This window comes from Miscanthus floridulus, chromosome 11, assembly GCF_019320115.1.
Source record: "Miscanthus floridulus cultivar M001 chromosome 11, ASM1932011v1, whole genome shotgun sequence".
NCBI lineage: Eukaryota > Viridiplantae > Streptophyta > Magnoliopsida > Poales > Poaceae > Miscanthus > Miscanthus floridulus.
Window position 1 is genome coordinate 7,540,173 of NC_089590.1, and position 17,223 is coordinate 7,557,395.

The following is a 17,223-nucleotide window of genomic DNA, read 5'->3' on the forward strand; positions in this document are numbered from 1 at the left end:
TCCCTCTCACGAGAAAATTGCATTTTTACCGGTAAACAACGCACAAAATTACATCCCAAATATTGCTTTCGTAAAAATAGACATTTGCTTCTTGTTTTCTTTACCATTTTTCCTTTTTTTCCTCCTTTCTCTTTATTTCTCCTAAAATCTGCCACATGAAAGGATGAATTTGCCCCTGTCCTAATTTCTAGCAAGGACAGGTCGGCGGTGGAAGAAAGATTTCAAAAAAAATAACTTGTGTCCCCCCCCCCACCAAATAAAACTTGGTAGTTGAAAGGGGAAACTACTTTCAGTCGGGGGTAGGCTGGTTTTAATTAACTCAGTCCTCTCGAGCCTTCCTATGTTTATGTTTTCTTTCTTTAAGGCTCCTAAAGGTGTTCTCAAAAAGTTAGATTACTAGGTTTTTCTGGCAATGTGATGAGCATACGAAAAAGTACCGCCTAGCCAAATGGAGTATTCTTTGCACTCTGAAACACATAGGAGGATTAGGAATTTTGAATTTAGAGATTCAAAACAAATGTCTTTTGAGCAAATGGCTTTTTAAGTTAGTCGAGAATGGCCTATGGAAACACTTACTTAAAAGGAAGTACTTATATAATAAGACCGTTACTCAGGTCACTAGAAGACCTGCAAACTCGCAGTTTTGGTCAGGTCTCGTGTAGGTAAAGGATCATTTCTTGTCTTTTGGCACCTTTAAGGTAAAAAATGAGAAAAAGTTCGATTTTGGGAGAATCATTGGACTAGTGACAAACCTTTAATGTTGGCTTATCCCATGTTGTATAGAATTGTTAGGAAGAAGTATGTAACAGTGGATAGTGTGCTAAGTTCTGCCCCTCTTAATGTTTCTTTTCAGAGAACTTTAGTAGGAGACAAAATAGTTGCTTGGTTTGAACTAGTTTCAAGGGTAGCTTATGTTAATTTGACTGATGAGGATGGGAACTTCACTGTCCGCTCTATGTATACTGCTTTGATTCAGCAAAATACAATTACCAAGAAAATGTGATCTTTGGAAAGCAAGAGTTCATCTTAAGATCAAAATCTTCTTGTGATATTTAAAAAAGGGGGTGATTTTAATGAAAGATAATCTGACCAAAAGACGTTGGCAGGGTAGTCTCAAGTGTTGTTTTTATAATGTTAGTGAAACAATTCAACACCTATTTTTTATTTTCATATGGCACAGTTCATTTGGAGTACCATTTTGATCAACTTCGGCATTCAACCTCCTCTTAGTGTATCTAATATGTTCGGATCATGGCTCAAAGGGTTTTCTTTTGAGCTTAGGATCCAAATTCTAGTAGGTACAACTGCGTGTTGGACTATTTGGTTGAAAATAAATGATGTCGTTTTCAATAGAGCCACTTCTTACACCCACATGCAGGTAATTTTCAAGGGGATTGGTATTGGACCAGAAGTTGGTTGTTATTCTTTAAAGAGGAAGAGAGACATGTTTTGAGGATGGGCTGCAGAAATATTGAGACTACCATCATGGAGCTTTTCAGCAGATTTGGTGGGAGGTCGACCAAGCGGATTGAAGTTTAACTTAGATTGAGTTTTGTTTTATTTTCCTCTCTTGAAGCATGTTCTTGTGTTGTATTGTTTTGTTCTTGTGTTGTAGCTTAAATGCTACTTTGGTTATGTATCCACTGTATGCACTTGTGTGGAGGCCGAGATGTTTGTTTCCTTTATCTAAAAAATAATATGATGATGTTGTAGTGCTTTTCAATACAAAACCCTATATTTAGGCCATCTCCAGTGAGGCATACCAATCGACTCATGGTCCTGCGTTGATTTGAGTCAACCCAATTGCTAGAGGGAGTTGAATCGTAGAGGGGAGAGAAGAGTCAACTCTAATCTTTTTATTGAATCATAGGAAATAAAAAATTGAATCCATTCAACTGATTGACATCATAACTAGCAGTGGATGATGTTCCAATGCAGGAAGTGCATCTTTGGCTTGTTGCAATGAACTCGTCGTGGGCGCAGCAAAATGCACATCGCTGCCTCTCGGGTGGAATATGCTCACTAACTATCCTCTCCTTGCCACCCGCACCGGCCGTCTCTCTCCTAAGAAGACTCTGACCGTACCTCCATATTGCCTTTCATGATCCAGAGCTTGACATCTAGCAGCCACACCTTACCTTTTGGCCGGCTCAATTGTCTTGGTCCTTCCCTCTTTCACTACCATCCTTGGTCTTGTCCTTCACATCACTCATCACCCTAGTCTTCTGTTGCATGTCAGTTGTACTCCATATCAAGGACTCGAGGTGGAGATTAGAGTCAAGATCTTGGAGTGGAGAAGCTTTATGTGGCATGAGAAAAAAGTATGACCGATTTACCATTAGAGATGTTCTTCAAGGAATATTTCCTTTGGGATTGATTTGTCCAAATTTTGGGACGAGTTTGCACCAAAAATTTAAGAAATATTCCCTTAATAAGGATGACTACACCGGTCTGTGTGTCAAGGGCATCGGTGCCCAAGACAGTAGGTCCCCGACTCCAGAGTTCGTAGGTAGATTGGGTACTGGTGCTGGGATTCTGTAACACCCCGGTGTTACGATCTCGTTTAGCACTGCGATTTAGGCCTAAGAAAAATTTCCTAAATAAGTTTATCGGATTTTTAAAAATTTAAATATTGTGCTCATGTTTAAAATGCCATTTTTAGCAAACGATAGTGAGCAAAGTAATTAAATAGTGAATGGCTTGTTCTATTAGATTAAGCTTGAAAAGCGACTTTTATAAATAAAAGAGAACGATATATATATATGATAGCTCAAAAATCAAAGTTAGAAATTAAAAACTATTTAATTCGTTCGTGTCATGCCGTGTTGTTCCGCCGGCCACGCTGCGCTGTCGTGTCCATGCCCCCGCTAAGCGCCACTGTCCAAATGTCAGTGTCATCGCATCACTCTACAGCCTCCGTTGTCTCGTTGTTGTCCTGATCGCAGCTCCATGTCTGCCGTGGCTAGCGAGCAAATTTCAAGTCCCGACGCGCCAAGAAAAATCTCGCCAGGTCACCTCCGTGTCGGTAGCATTGCTTCTCTCTCTTCCTTTCTTTTTTTCTGCTGCCGAGTCGTCTTGTCTCTGCTCCAGTCCGTCGTGGTTGGCCGGTTCCTTTTTCCTCCTCGCACGCACGGGCGCACCCGCGTCACCAGCGCCTCTCTTCTTCACCCCGTGCCTCCCACCGCAGCAACTCCAGCTCGCTTTTCCCCACTCCCCCTCGCTTTGCACCCCGCGGCTCCTCCCGCGCCCCGCAACGGACCAAGCTCCTCGCGCCCCCACGTTGGGCCTGCTACGCAGCAGCGCTGCTCTGCCCTGGTCCGCACTGGCAGCACCGTCGAGCTCCCGCCACCGCAGCCGCAGCGCCTCATCGGCGTCCGCGCCCCGCCCCGCGAGCGAGCCCCGACCCACGCGTAGCTTCGCCGCCCTCTGCTCCCCCATGCGCTGGTGCCCCACGGCCACCTTTGGTGCACTGCGTAACGCACGTCCCTTGGCCCTGGCCTGCGCTGGTCCACTACCCCGCTGCACACGCCATGGCCGGAGCCAAGCCGACCAGACCGCGACCGCCCGTGCCCTGGTTCTGCATGCTCGCCGGTCGCCGAGCCCTCGGCCCCGCTGTGCTGCCCGCCGTCTCAGCTTCGCGCACCGAGCCACCTCGCCAGCCTTCGAGCCCTGCTGCGTGCGCGAGCTCCTTGGTCGTGCTGGAGCCGTGGTACCAGCGCTCTCCTCTGTCTTACCACCACCACGGCTTCTGCCGTGCCTCACAGCCATCCCACGGCGCCTGTGGTCACGCCACACCGCGCCCCTCTATTCGTTGTCGCCCTGCCGGCGGCTGGCCTCCTCTGCTCCTCTGGATGTAGAAGACGGATTGAAGGTGAGCTGGGTGAAAGTCCAAGACAAAAACTTATACGAGGTCTTTACTACAAATACGTGAGCCATCAGAATAGTATTGGTTGTACCACGACGTGATTTAGAAAAAGCTCAGGGGTCGTTTTGCGAAAATGCCACGCCATCCACTGACTGGGCCGGCCTGCTGCCTGCAGCTGGGCTGGCCGGTCATTGCCGCCTGCTGGGTCGCTGCCTGCGGTTGCTGGGCTGCGGTCTACCCTCCTGGGCCGCCCGTGCCACTAACCGCCTGGGCCGCGCGTCCTCTGGGCCGCGCGTCCTCTGGGCCGCTGCTCGCCATCTGGGCCGTCGCGCGCCCATCCGCCGGGCCGTTTTTCCTCTGTCGGCCTTTTCATTTTTAGAAAACATTTAACTAATTAGTTTCGGTGGTAAAGTTGTAAAATTAATATAAAAGGGTATAGGAACCCAAAAATGGTAAAATCAGTTTTGTTAGTCTCCTAAAATCATAATCTACCTAGTAGTGTATTTTGTTCACATAGACTCGGAAAGTTTTTAGGGTTGCTCTAATTATTTTAAAATGCTTAATATTATTAAAGGAGAACTTGTATGAATTTCCGTGGTAAATTGGTAATAGTGTTGGATCTGAAATTTGTACAGTAGGCTCCTAGCAATATTAGGTATTCGCTGTAATTTTTGTAGCTCCGGAATAATTAGTTTGCTAAATAGACAATGATGTCCTATTTCGAATAATGATCAAATCGAGAGGATAAAATGAAGAAACAACTTGGGTTTATATAACTAAATATTTGTTGGTAAATAGCGTTTTATTCGACAATGTGGATACGTAGACCAACGTTAGAGCTAGCTCGTTAGCTTGTGAGGCGTGATCAGATTTCTAAGCATTTCGGTTATCGTTGATTAATTACATCAATGTGTTTGCATCAATGCATATCATATAGGTACAATGATGGATCAACGGATCAATTGAAGGATGATTGGGAATCTACAAATGGTATTCTCTACAGGAGATGATGCAACGGGCTTTCTACTCAGATGATGGATGATCTGAAGGTGTAGATACTAACTTTTAATATATATCTTACCCAGGCAAGCCCCGGTGCATAACGCCTACTTTCTGCAGTTTAAATTATATTTGTGCATTAAGTTTTAAGGAGTTGAATGAAACCCACTTGCATATACATCTTTATTCCTATGAGTCTTACTAGTATGACAGGATCGTGTAGAATGCTATGCTACAGGACTCCGGTAGAAGTCGAGTGATTGCCTGTCACTCGCGAGAGATGAAAAATATATTATTGGATTACTATCACTTGGAAAATATGAAAATGGTGGAAAGGAAAATGGTGACCGGGCAGGGATATGGTTTGGGTATTGGTGAGTGTAAGGAGTTGTGTCGCCGTGGACACGGGGCATAGTTTGGTTACACTGTTTTTCCCTATTTGGTCGGTTAAGGACCGATCATTGCATATGACTCTAGGCAGGTCACAGACTTATTATCCCAAGCACATACTTGTGTATGGGCGCTTGGAAAGCTTGTTGCTCTCTTGTCGCGGATCTGGCTCTTTCCGGACCGACTGTTAGGGTTTTATTTTGGTGGAGAAGGTCCTTGCACCGCACTGAGTCCAGGACTCAGGGGCGGGGGCTTGGAGTCCTAGTTTGGATGGGGACCTGGATACTCGGGATGGGAGAGTGATGGGTTGGTCCTGCTTGTGCCCGGAGTACATGCGGGGCATGTGTTTTCGAGGTACCCAGCTGGGGGCATTGATTCACGAATTGCCGGGCTATCCGGTACGGCTTGTCTACGGTTTAGCATCGTAGTAAGAACTGAAAGATGGAAGGTGGACAAAGGAAATCTGATTGCTTACCACCTGCTTGAAAGTAGCACAGGTGCTTACATAGAATGGTTAGTTAATGAACCAATGCGGCTTTAATAAAAATCGAATATAAGGACGCACACTTAGTAATGTTTCATGCAATGCAATGAGACCACAAGCCAGATAGCCTTACATATCCTTGGAGTCTTTTCCTTTCTCCTATCGGGTAAGTCTTGCTGAGTACAATTGAGTACTCAGGGTTTTATTCCCCCTGTTGCAGGTGACAGGTGGACGCTTGAGCTGACCTTTGTGTGTGGATTCCTCCTGGTGGGCTCAGAGAGGATTTCCTTTATGCTGCGATCATAGTTGTTATTTATAACTCTCACCAAATACTTTTATAAACGAAAGTTTCATAATCTGTTATCATAGTCTATATATCAATACTTCACCCTGTCATTAATAGATATTCATTTCCGCTGTAACTCTATTCACATGTTTCTATTCCGCTGTTTAATTAAATTGTTTATAACTCTGATAATATGATTTCATTCCGCTGTTATACTAATAAATGTTATACTCCGATGTACATGTAAAGTGATGTAAGAAATGGTTAAGAATGATGTAAGCTTTATTCTCTCATTTGTGATCCTGGTGGCAAAAATGTGGATTTTCGGGTTCTCCCCTGGGGTGTGCCCGATGGAACCGAGTAATTTAGTGTTCTCCCTCGAGTGCTTAGTGTCTAATGGAAGACGAGCATTCCTGTGAGGCATTAGATTAGGCGGTTCTGCCACAGGTGGTATCAAAGAATAAATGAGGAAATAAAGCTTCAAAAAACCTTTTCTAAACTAAAATTTGACAACCCATTGTTGCAAAAAGTTAGGACGTTTATATGCGAAGTTATATAAGTAGCCCTATTACTATGGTTATGTATCCAAGATAGATGGCACTCTGCTGACTTAGATAGGCTTGATCAAGTTTTCTGCAGGTACACTGACTCGAGCATAGTTTGATAGTATCGACTAGTTACAGGGAGAGAACGATGTGCCAAAAATCTGAGAACGGTTGCCCTATATGTTGGCAACAGTGAAAGGATGTATAGGACGTGCATTCTTGCATATCATGTTTGTGCATTGTAGCACTCGTATCGCTTGTAGATACGCTATCCATAGGTGTCACGCATGTCGTTTTGTGCACGTCTGACTCGTTTCTGTCCGATAGTTAGGTCTGCACTGTGGCTTCATGTTTCACGTTCGCCCGTGGTTCGTGCCGGTCATGACCCATGTCTCTCTGTACCCCTTTCTGCGCTCTTGTCGGACCCTTGCCCTATAGTCGTACTAGTCAGTAATGGCCTCGCACGTCGCTCGCCTCGAGCACGCGGGAATTGGTCGATTCGTCGTAGTGATATCGTGCGGGAACCCTAGTGAACCACGCCAGGACCACTGAACGCTCCGCCTTTATAAGCAGAGCCTGACTTAGTCATTGGTACCACCACTTGGCGCACTTTAGCTCACTTAGCTTTTCCTTTGAGCCAGCTTTTCACTCAGCCTTCCTTGCAACCACCGCCAAAGATGGCAGGAGCCTGGGTTAGTACCTATTGCCTAAACATTGAGGGTTTTCCTAGAATCCTGCATGCCACCCTGCTAAAGCTCAGAGTCAATGATCGCCCCGAGTATGAGGGCCATGAGTATGAGGAGCATGGCACCGAGCGGTGTGAGGTTACCGTCTACATTGGGAAGAGTGAGGAGTTTCCCGACATCACTAAAGCCTGGAGTGTGACCGCAACCGGGTTTCGCTTCGTCGACACCTACCAGGTTGTGGCCCGTAAAGCCTTGCGGTACCTCTGCCAGATCTATGAGGAACCCATTGCTCGTACCCCCATGTGGTTCTTTCCTCCTTTGGACAAGAATCGGCGGGCATGGAGGGCCCGCATGGAGGCTTTGCAAGGACGAGATGTGCAAGAGGACAGTCCCACCATGGTGCACTTGACCATATACCTGCTCGCTCTGGATGAGCAGTACGACCATCAAGCCTTGGAGCTGAGGGCGTGCCTTCGGCGCGCCGAGGAAGCCGAGATCTTCAACCGGATGCTCCAGGTGCGGCTCGCCGACACGCATGCTAGCGCTGCAGCTGCTGAGAGCCGAGAGGCTGCCATGGAGGAAGCTCTAAAGGGAGCTGAAGACCGGCATGTTCATCAGCTGTGGGTGGCCTATCTTGTCACCAGGGCCGAATGGAGGATGTTGGCTGCTGGAAGGCAGGATGCCCCAATCTTGGAAGGGATCCCTATCCACCCACCCGAGAGAAGAAGAACTGGTGTTGCAGCACCGCCCACACCTCCACCCTCGGAAGTGTCAGAAGAAGAACCCTTGATTTCTCTTGCTCAGCCATTGCCCCGTGAAGATGTAGATTAGTTGCCTTGGGATGTTGTACCCGTAGTAGTAGTGCTTTTCGCTGTTGTCCTCCGGTATTGTATTCTTGTCGTTGTTGTCGTCCGTAGTGTTGAGATCACCCGACCATAGGTGAATGCTATGTTGTGAAAGGGAGCCTGAGTGTCTGTACGTTGCACCCGTATAAGATCGTTGGAACATGCATTTTAATTATTTCGCTGTGTTTATTGAGTTCATTTACTTTAAAGTCTCGTTAGACATGCTCCAAGTTTTCAAGGGCGATGTTAAGTGAGTTACAAGAGAAGTTGCCATTCTGATGCTAGCAGATTAGCCGTGATTGGATAATATAGGACACTATATCGGCTAATTGTGGGTGTCCCAGCAGAACACTTGAATCTTTTTAAAACAAATCCGTCATTAGATTTGAATTCCTTGTCCCTTGTTGTGGAGGGAAACCTTTGTTGTTTGAATTTTTTCCCTTGCAATACTCCCCTTACTCTGTGGTCTATGACCCCACTGCCTTCATGGCGTGTAAGTTGGTAGTAGTTGCCTGGTTAATAGCTTACGGTGCCGTGACAAAACCGAGGGCTCCCTGTGGAACAGCTGCCACATGGTGATGCTGCTCGGCACGCGCTGGTATCGAGGTTATTGACCAAGTACCTTGCCGAGTTACACCGCCGTACCATTTGTTTTAAAATTTTCTCCTTGGAAATGTTCCGATGTTCAAACAGGAAATCCATAATGGGGATGCAAAAGTGTCTTTCAAGGTAAACAGGAGATGGTTTGGAGAAAGAAAGTATGACATGATATGGGTTTATAGAAAAGATGGATGTGGTCGAGGAAGGTTAGCAGTGGATAGTCGGGAGTAGTTGCAAAAGTCAGAGTGGATGTCTTGTCCCAAGCCCTGTGCTTAGTTGACCGTGCTACGCATGCCGGGTTATTTCGCTGCGTGCCCTGCAAACGCCGTCTATGTCAGGATCGGTAGCATCCCATTTTCGCGTGGCCACGGCATCATGCAGTGCTCGCCATCTTTGTGCACTGTGCACTTCTCCTTTCCCAGCATCCGGTCGGCTCTCTACCCCGCATCGTTGTTCACCGTACCAGACCCCCCCCCCCATTTCCCTCTCTTTTCCTTCTTCTTTTGGTGACACGATCGCCCGCACGCCTGCCTCGTCGAGCGGACCTCCTCTACTCTCCTTTATTTCCCCTCCGCCGCTCGCGCAAGAAGCACACCATGGTTGTGCTTATCCCCACAGCATGAACCATCTGTGTATCCCATTCACTTCGCCTCCACCTCTGGTGCATCGCTTCCCCTCTCCGTTCTCCTCTATAAAGTCCTATTGGACCTTGCTCTTCTTCTTCATCCCATTCCCTCGCATTCGGAGCAGAGCTACGAAATCCAGTCGACGTTGTGAAGCTAGGTTCATCTGTTTGAGGTGATGGTGTGATCTGAGAAGAAGAAGGGATCCAGTTCGTCGAAGAAGTTCAAGTTCCCTTGGTTAGTTGGCCTTAGGATTCACGATGTTTTACTTCTCAGTCGACTGTTTCTGGATTTGTTGGTGCTACGCCATGTTTTGGATAATCATTATCTTGTTGTTTCTCCATTGTCCTCGTCTATCTCAACTTCTGGATTAAGTCTCGGTTGTACCAAGTTGCTCTTAACCATGTATCCCTAGATCCCCATGCGGTTTTGTATTCGAAGTCGTGTAATCGTTCGTGTAATCCCTGATCTACAGAATGTAATCGCGGTTCACCTTTTCTGCTTCCAAGTTTCGAATCTCGGGACGAGATTCTTTTTAAGGGGGGTTGGTTGTAACACCCCGGTGTTACGATCTCGTTTAGCACTGCGATTTAGGCCTAAGAAAAATTTCCTAAATAAGTTTCTCGGATTTTTAAAAATTTAAATATTGTGCTCATGTTTAAAATGCCATTTTTAGCAAACGATAGTGAGCAAAGTAATTAAATAGCGAACGGATTGTTCTGTTAGATTAAGCTTGAAAAGCGACTTTTATAAATAAAAGAGAATGATATATATATATGATAGCTCAAAAATCAAAGTTAGAAATTAAAAACTATTTAATTCGTTCGTGTCATGCCGTGTTGTTCCGCCGGCCACACTGCGCTGTCGTGTCCATGCCCCCGCTAAGTGCCACTATCCAAATGTCAGTGTCATCGCATCACTCTACGGCCTTCGTTGTCTCGCTGTTGTCCTGATCGCAGCTCCGTGTCTGCCGTGGCTAGCGAGCAAATTTCAAGTCCCGACGCGCCAAGAAAAATCTCGCCAGGTCACCTCCGTGTCGGTAGCATTGCTTCTCTCTCTTCCTTTCTTTTTTTCTGCTGCCGAGTCGTCTTGTCTTTGCTCCAGTCCGTCGTGGTTTTCCGGTTCCTTTTTCCTCCTCGCATGCTCGGGCGCACTCGCGTCACCAGCGCCTCTCTTCTTCACCCCGTGCCTCCCACCGCAGCAACTCCTGCTCGCTTTTCCCCACTCCCCCTCGCTTTGCACCCCGCGGCTCCTCCCACGCCCCACAACGGACCAAGCTCCTCGCGCCCCCACGTTGGGCCTACTGCGCAGCAGCGCTGCTCTGCCCTGGTCCGCACTGGCAGCGCCGTCGAGCTCCCGCCACCGCAGCCGCAGCGCCTCACCGGCGTCCGCGCCCCGCCCCGCGAGCGAGCCCCGACCCGCGCGCAGCTTCGCCACCCTCTGCTCCCCCATGCGTTGGTGCCCCCACGGCCGCCTTTGGTGCACTGCGCAACGCGCGTCCCTTGGCCCTAGCCTGCGCTAGTCCGCTACCCGGCTGCACACGCCATGGCCGGAGCCAAGCCGACCAGACCGCGACCGCCCGTGCCCTTGTTCTGCATGCTCGCCGGTCACCGAGCCCTCGGCCCCGCTGTGCTGCCCGCCGTCTCAGCTTCGCGCACCGAGCCACCTCGCCAGCCTTCGAGCCCTGCTGCGTGCGCGAGCTCCTTGGTCGTGCTGGAGCCGTGGTACCAGCGCTCTCCTCTGTCTTACCACCACCACGGCTTCTGCCGTGCCTCGCAGCCATCCCACGGCGCCTGTGGTCATGCCACACCGCGCCCCTCTATTCATTGTCGCCCTGCCGGCGGCTGGCCTCCTCTGCTCCTCTGGATGTAGAAGACGGATTGAAGGTGAGCTGGGTGAAAGTACAAGACAAAAACTTATACGAGGTCTTTACTACAAATACGTGAGCCATCAGAATAGTATTGGTTGTACTGTGATGTGATTTAGAAAAAGCTCAGGGGTCGTTTTGCGAAAATGCCACGCCATCCGCTGACTGGGCCGGCCTGCTGCCTACAGCTGGGCTGGCCGATCATTGCCGCCTGCTAGGCCGCTGCCTGCGGTTGCTGGGCTGCGGTCTGCCCTCTTGGGCCGCCCGCGCCACTAACCGCCTGGGCCGCGCGTCCTCTGGGCCGCTGCTCGCCATCTGGGCCATCGAGCGCCCATCCGCCGGGTCATTTTTCCTCTGTCGGCCTTTTCATTTTTAGAAAACATTTAACTAATTAGTTTCGGTGGTAAAGTTGTAAAATTAATATAAAAGGGTATAGGAACCTAAAAATGGTAAAACCAGTTTTGTTAGTCTCCTAAAATCATAATCTACCTAGTAGTGTATTTTGTTCACATAGACTCAAAAAGTTTTTAGGGTTGCTCTAATTATTTTAAAATGCTTAATATTATTAAAGGAGAACTTGTATGAATTTCCGTGGTAAATTGGTAATAGTGTTGGATCTGAAATTTGTACAGTAGGCTCCTAGCAATATTAGGTATTCGCTGTAATTTTTGTAGCTCCGGAATAATTAGTTTGCTAAATAGACAATGATGTCCTATTTCGAATAATGATCAAATCGAGAGGATAAAATGAAGAAACAACTTGGGTTTATATAACTAAATATTTGTTGGTAAATAGCGTTTTATTCGACAACGTGGATACGTAGACCAATGTTAGAGCTAGCTCGTTAGCTTGTGAGGCGTGATCGGATTTCTAAGCATTTCGGCTACCGTTGATTAATTACATCTATGTGTTTGCATCAATGCATATCATATAGGTACGATGATGGATCAACGGATCAATTGAAGGATGATTGGGAATCTGCAAATGGTATTCTCTACAGAAGATGATGCAACGGGCTTTCTACTCAGATGATGGATGATCTGAAGATGCAGATACTAACTTTTAATATATATTTTACCCAGGCAAGCCCCGGTGCATAACCCCTACTTTCTGCAGTTTAAATTATATTTGTGCATTAAGTTTTAAGGAGTTGAATGAAACCCACTTGCATATACATCTTTATTCCTATGAGTCTTACTAGTATGACATGATCGTGTAGAATGCTATGCTACAGGACTCCGGTAGAAGTCGAGTGATTGCCTGTCACTCGCGAGAGATAGGAAATATATTATTGGATTACTATCACTTGGAAAATATGAAAATGGTGGAAAGGAAAATGGTGACCGGGCAGGGATATGGTTTGGGTATTGGTGAGTGTAAGGAGTTGTGTCGCCGTGGACACGGGGCATAGTTTGGTTACACTGTTTTTCCCTGTCTAGTCGGTTAAGGACCGATCGTTGTATATGACTCTAGGCAGGTCACAGACTTATTATCCCGAGCACATACTTGTGTATGGGCACTTGGAAAGCTTGTTGCTCTCTTGTCGTGAATCCGGCTCTTTCCGGACCGACTGTTAGGGTTTTATTTTGGTGGAGAAGGTCCTTGCACCGCACTGAGTCCGGGACTCAGGGGCGGGGGCTTGGAGTCCCAGTTTGGACAGGGACCTAGACACCCAGGACAGGAGAGTGATGGATTGGTCCTGCTTGTGCCCGGGGTATAAGCGGGGCGTGTGTTTTCGGGGTACCTAGCTGGGGGCATTGATTCGTGAATCGCCGGGCTATCCGGTATGGCTTGTCTACGGTTTAGCATCGTAGTAAGAACTGAAAGATGGAAGGTGGACAAAGGAAATCTGATTGCTTACCACCTGCTTGAAAGTAGCATAGGTGCTTACATAGAATGGTTAGTTAATGAACCAATGCGGCTTTAATAAAAATCGAATATAAGGACGCACGCTTAGTAATGCTTTATGCAATGCAATGAAACAACAAGCTAGATAGCCTTACATATCCTTGGAGTCTTTTTCTTTCTTCTATCGGGTAAGTCTTGCTGAGTATAATTGAGTACTTAGGGTTTTATTCCCCCTGTTGCAGGTGACAGGTGGACGCTTGAGCTGACCTTTGTGTGTGGATTCCTCCTGGTGGGCTCAGAGAGGATTTCCTTTACGCTGCGATCGTAGTTGTTATTTATAACTCTCACCAAATACTTTTATAAACGAAAGTTTCATAATCTGTTATCGTAGTCTATATATCAATACTTCACCCTGTCATTAATAGATATTCATTTCCGCTGTAACTCTATTCACATGTTTCTATTCCGCTGTTTAATTAAATTATTTATAACTCTAATAATATGATTTCATTCCGCTGTTATACTAATAAATGTTATACTCCGATGTATATGTAAAGTGATGTAAGAAATGGTTAAGAATGATGTAAGCTTTATTCTCTCATTTGTGATCCTGGTGGCAAAAATGTGGATTTTCGGGTTCTCCCCTGGGGTGTGCCCGACGGAACCGAGTAATTTAGTGTTCTCCCTCGAGTGCTTAGTGTCTAATGGAAGATGAGCATTCCTGTAACGCATTAGATTAGACGGTTCTACCACAGATTCTTCCCTGGATGCACTATGGTGAAGGGGGTGAGATTAAGAGCAGCAAAGGTAGATTTGAGATAACTTATTTCTTGATTGATTCATCATAAGCTGATTACAGAATATATAGAGCAGCCCCAACCCCTTGGCGCCTAGCTCTGGTCTCTTCATTTCTCTCCCCATTAAACATTCTCTTATTACTCTAATCCCTTCCCCATAAACCTTAATTGCTGTTGACTACAGCTGGTACCTCCTTGGATGCCGCTCTGGCCCTTCTGGCCACATCTCGAGCCATGGGACGTCTTTCATAATGGTGCACCCACATCTTGAGCCCTGGGACGTCTTTCATAGTGGCCGAAAGCGCACTTGGAGCACTTGACAAAGAGGCGATGTTGGTGAAGCACGAAGAGGACAACGCGGACATGGCACAGGTGTTCCGCCAGTGAGCTGTTGTAGATCAGAATATCGTCAAAGAAGACTAGGACAAAGCGGCATAAGAAGGGGCGTAGCACATCGTTCATTAGCACCTAAAATGTGGCCGGGGCGTTGCATAGCCCAAATGGCATCATGAGGTACTCATAGAGGCCATCATGAGTCCGGAACGCCGTCTTCTCCACATCAGTGAGGTTCATGTGGACTTGATGGTAGCCAGAATGCAGGTCAAGCTTGGTGAAGTAGTGAGCACCATGCATCTAGGAGTTCATCCACCACTGGAATTGGGTAAGCATCTTTGACGGTGATGGCGTTGAGGGCTCTATAGTCGACGCAGAACCGCCATGTATCGTCCGCCTTCTTGACCAGCAACACAGGGGATGAGAACGCCGAGTTGCTGTGCTAGATCAACCCCTGTGCCAGCATGGCGGAGCACTAGTGCTCCAATTCATCCTTGTGGGAAGTAGGGTAGCAGTAGGGGGTGGACAGCCACCAGCGACGACCCTAGGATGAGGTTGATGCAATGGTCCCAAGATCATGGTGGTGGCATGCCGGTGGGCTCGGCGAAGACAGAACTAAACTCATCCAACAAGGCTGGAAGAAGGTCGACATTGTTGCATGCCCGTAGAGAGGGGCTGACTGGCCCGACGACGCCCTACCAGCAGACGCGATGATCCTGGTGCCAGAACAACATGGTGAGTGCTCTGAAATCCCAAAGAATTGGCCCAAGGGATGCCAACCAGTGGGTGTCGAGGACGACGTCATAGCCGGCTAGCGGCAGGGCGAAGAAGTCGGTGGAGAATGTCTCATCGTCGATGGAGAACGCCGCTGCGTGGTACATGCCAAGGCACAGCACGCGCTCCCCATTGGCCACCGTCACATTCATGTTGCCACGGGGCAGGAGCTGAAGCGAAGTGCGTGTTGCGGCTTCTTTAGAGATGAAATTGTGTGTTGAGCCGGAGTCGATGAGCGCGAGGAGGGAGGCACCGCCCAGCTGGATATGCACTTGCATTGTTTCACTGGTGCGGACGCCATCGATGGCGTGCAGCGAGATGTGCGGATTGACCGTCTCAGCTGTAGCCACGTCCTCAGTGGCCTGGACATCTTCATCTTCATCTTCTTCAGCCAGGTCGAGGAGAAAAATACGCTGGCAGACCCGATTGTGACCCCGACCAAATTTTTCATTACAGTTGAAGCAGAGGGCGAGGCGACGACGTTCCTCCATCTTGGTCTGCGAAAGACGCTTTACCTAGCGGCCTTTGACGTAGACCGTGGAGGATCCAGTCCTGGTCAGGGGAGCAGGGAGCGCCAGCTGAGGGGTGGCCGTGTGAGGAGGTGGTGCACCGACGCCCGTGGTGGAGCAGGCAGTGATGCAGCCACCCTGATGTACTGCTCGTGTTGCTCTAGCTTGCGGGCGAGGCTCATGGCGACGATGAGGGATTGGGGATTGTGGATCTTGACGTCGAGGCTGAGTGGTGGCTGGAGTCCCACCGTGAAGGCCTAGACGTGCTGAGCCTCCGTTAGCATGCCAATACGGGGCAGTAGAGCCTCGAACCGGTCCTGATACTCGGAGACAGAGCTGGTTCGCTTGCAGGCCATCAACTCACCCAGCGGATTGGACTGGATCAGTGGCCCGAAGCGGAGGTTCAGCAATTCAGAGAAACGCCGCCAGGATTGAGTGCCCTCATCTTGCTGCACCTGGAGGTACCACATCTGGGCGCCAGCCTCCAGGTTGTATGATGCCATCCACACTTGTTCCTCCACCGCAATGCGCCGTTGATGAAAATATGACTCACAGCGGTTTAGGAAGGCCAGTGGATCAGACATCCCGTCAAATTTGGGGGAGTCGAGCTTCTGGAACTGGGGCGGTCGATCACCCATTTGGTTGCCATGGCCAGAACCTTAGGAGCCTGAGAAGGATGCTTCTAGTCACTCTTGTTGCAGGGCCGCCACCTGCCTCTGGACAGTGCTGATGGAGGCGTTCATGGAGGTGGTCAAGTCCTGGATCAACTTGGGCAGATCAGTGTTGATGGTTCATCCATGGTTGAGGATATGGAGGCGCCTGAGGTGGATGGTGAGGCTAGGGTGGGAGGCGTGGTGGTGGCTAGAGGGGTGGTGGTGGCTCAGTAGCGGATGAAGAACGCCTGGAAGCCGATACCAGGTTGTCAAGGGCGTTGGTGCCCAAGACAGCAGGTCCCCGACTCTGGAGTTCGTAGGTAGATTGGGTACTGGCGCTGGGATTCTTCTCTGGATGCCCTATGGTGAAGGGGGTGAGATTAAGAGTAGCAAAGGTAGATTAGGAGATAACTTGTTTCTTGATTGATTCATCATAAGCTGATTACAGAATATATAGAGCAACCCTAGCCCCTGGGCGCCTAGCTCTGGTCTCTTCGTTTCTCTCCCCATTAAACATTCTCTCGTTACTCTAACCCCTTCCCCATAAACCTTAATTGTTGCTGACTACAGTTGGTACCTCCTTGGATACTGGCCCCTTTTGGCCACATCTAGAGCCCTGGAACGCCTTTCATAATGGCGCCCCCACATCACACCGTGTCTCCGAACCAAACATTTGTCCCTATCTTATCAATCAACCAAATGCTATAAAAAAGAGCCAAATGAGATGATTAGACACTCCTTTTATCCCTTGTCCACACGGTAGCACAAAGAAAGAAACCATTAGCATGAGGTATGTATTGATCAATCTTTTGTTCTCATAATGTGGTTGATATGAAGACTAAATGTATAGAAAAGACGAGAAACTAATAACTTTAGAAAATATGAAAACCACACGCGAAGACATGCCAGATGAAAAACATTGAGGTTGGAAGGAAATGAGCTGGATACCTTACTGGCTCCTCTTTCTTGTCTTTATAACTAAGTCCGTTCCTCTTCCCAGCTATGCAAATACATATCCTCCTCGTCCCAAAATAAACACACATCTTGGTTCACGATGAGTCAAAATCTTTTAATAAAGCATATAATACTAACAAAGGGGAGCCAAAAGATATAACAAGA

At 47.9% G+C, this 17,223-nt stretch overlaps 1 protein-coding gene across 1 annotated transcript; it reads right to left on the reverse strand.

The window, feature by feature from the left end:
- Positions 1-15,708: 15,708 nt before the first annotated feature.
- Positions 15,709-16,089, reverse strand: LOC136491596 (uncharacterized). Its single transcript, XM_066487891.1, has one exon. The coding sequence runs from the start codon at positions 16,087-16,089 to the stop codon at positions 15,709-15,711; it is 381 nt and encodes a 126-aa protein (XP_066343988.1).
- Positions 16,090-17,223: the final 1,134 nt, after the last annotated feature.

Excerpts from the sequence above, each read along its gene's own strand:
- LOC136491596 (XM_066487891.1), bottom strand. The coding sequence starts at position 16,089 with ATGGGTGATCGACCGCCCCAGTTCCAGAAGCTCGACTCCCCCAAATTT.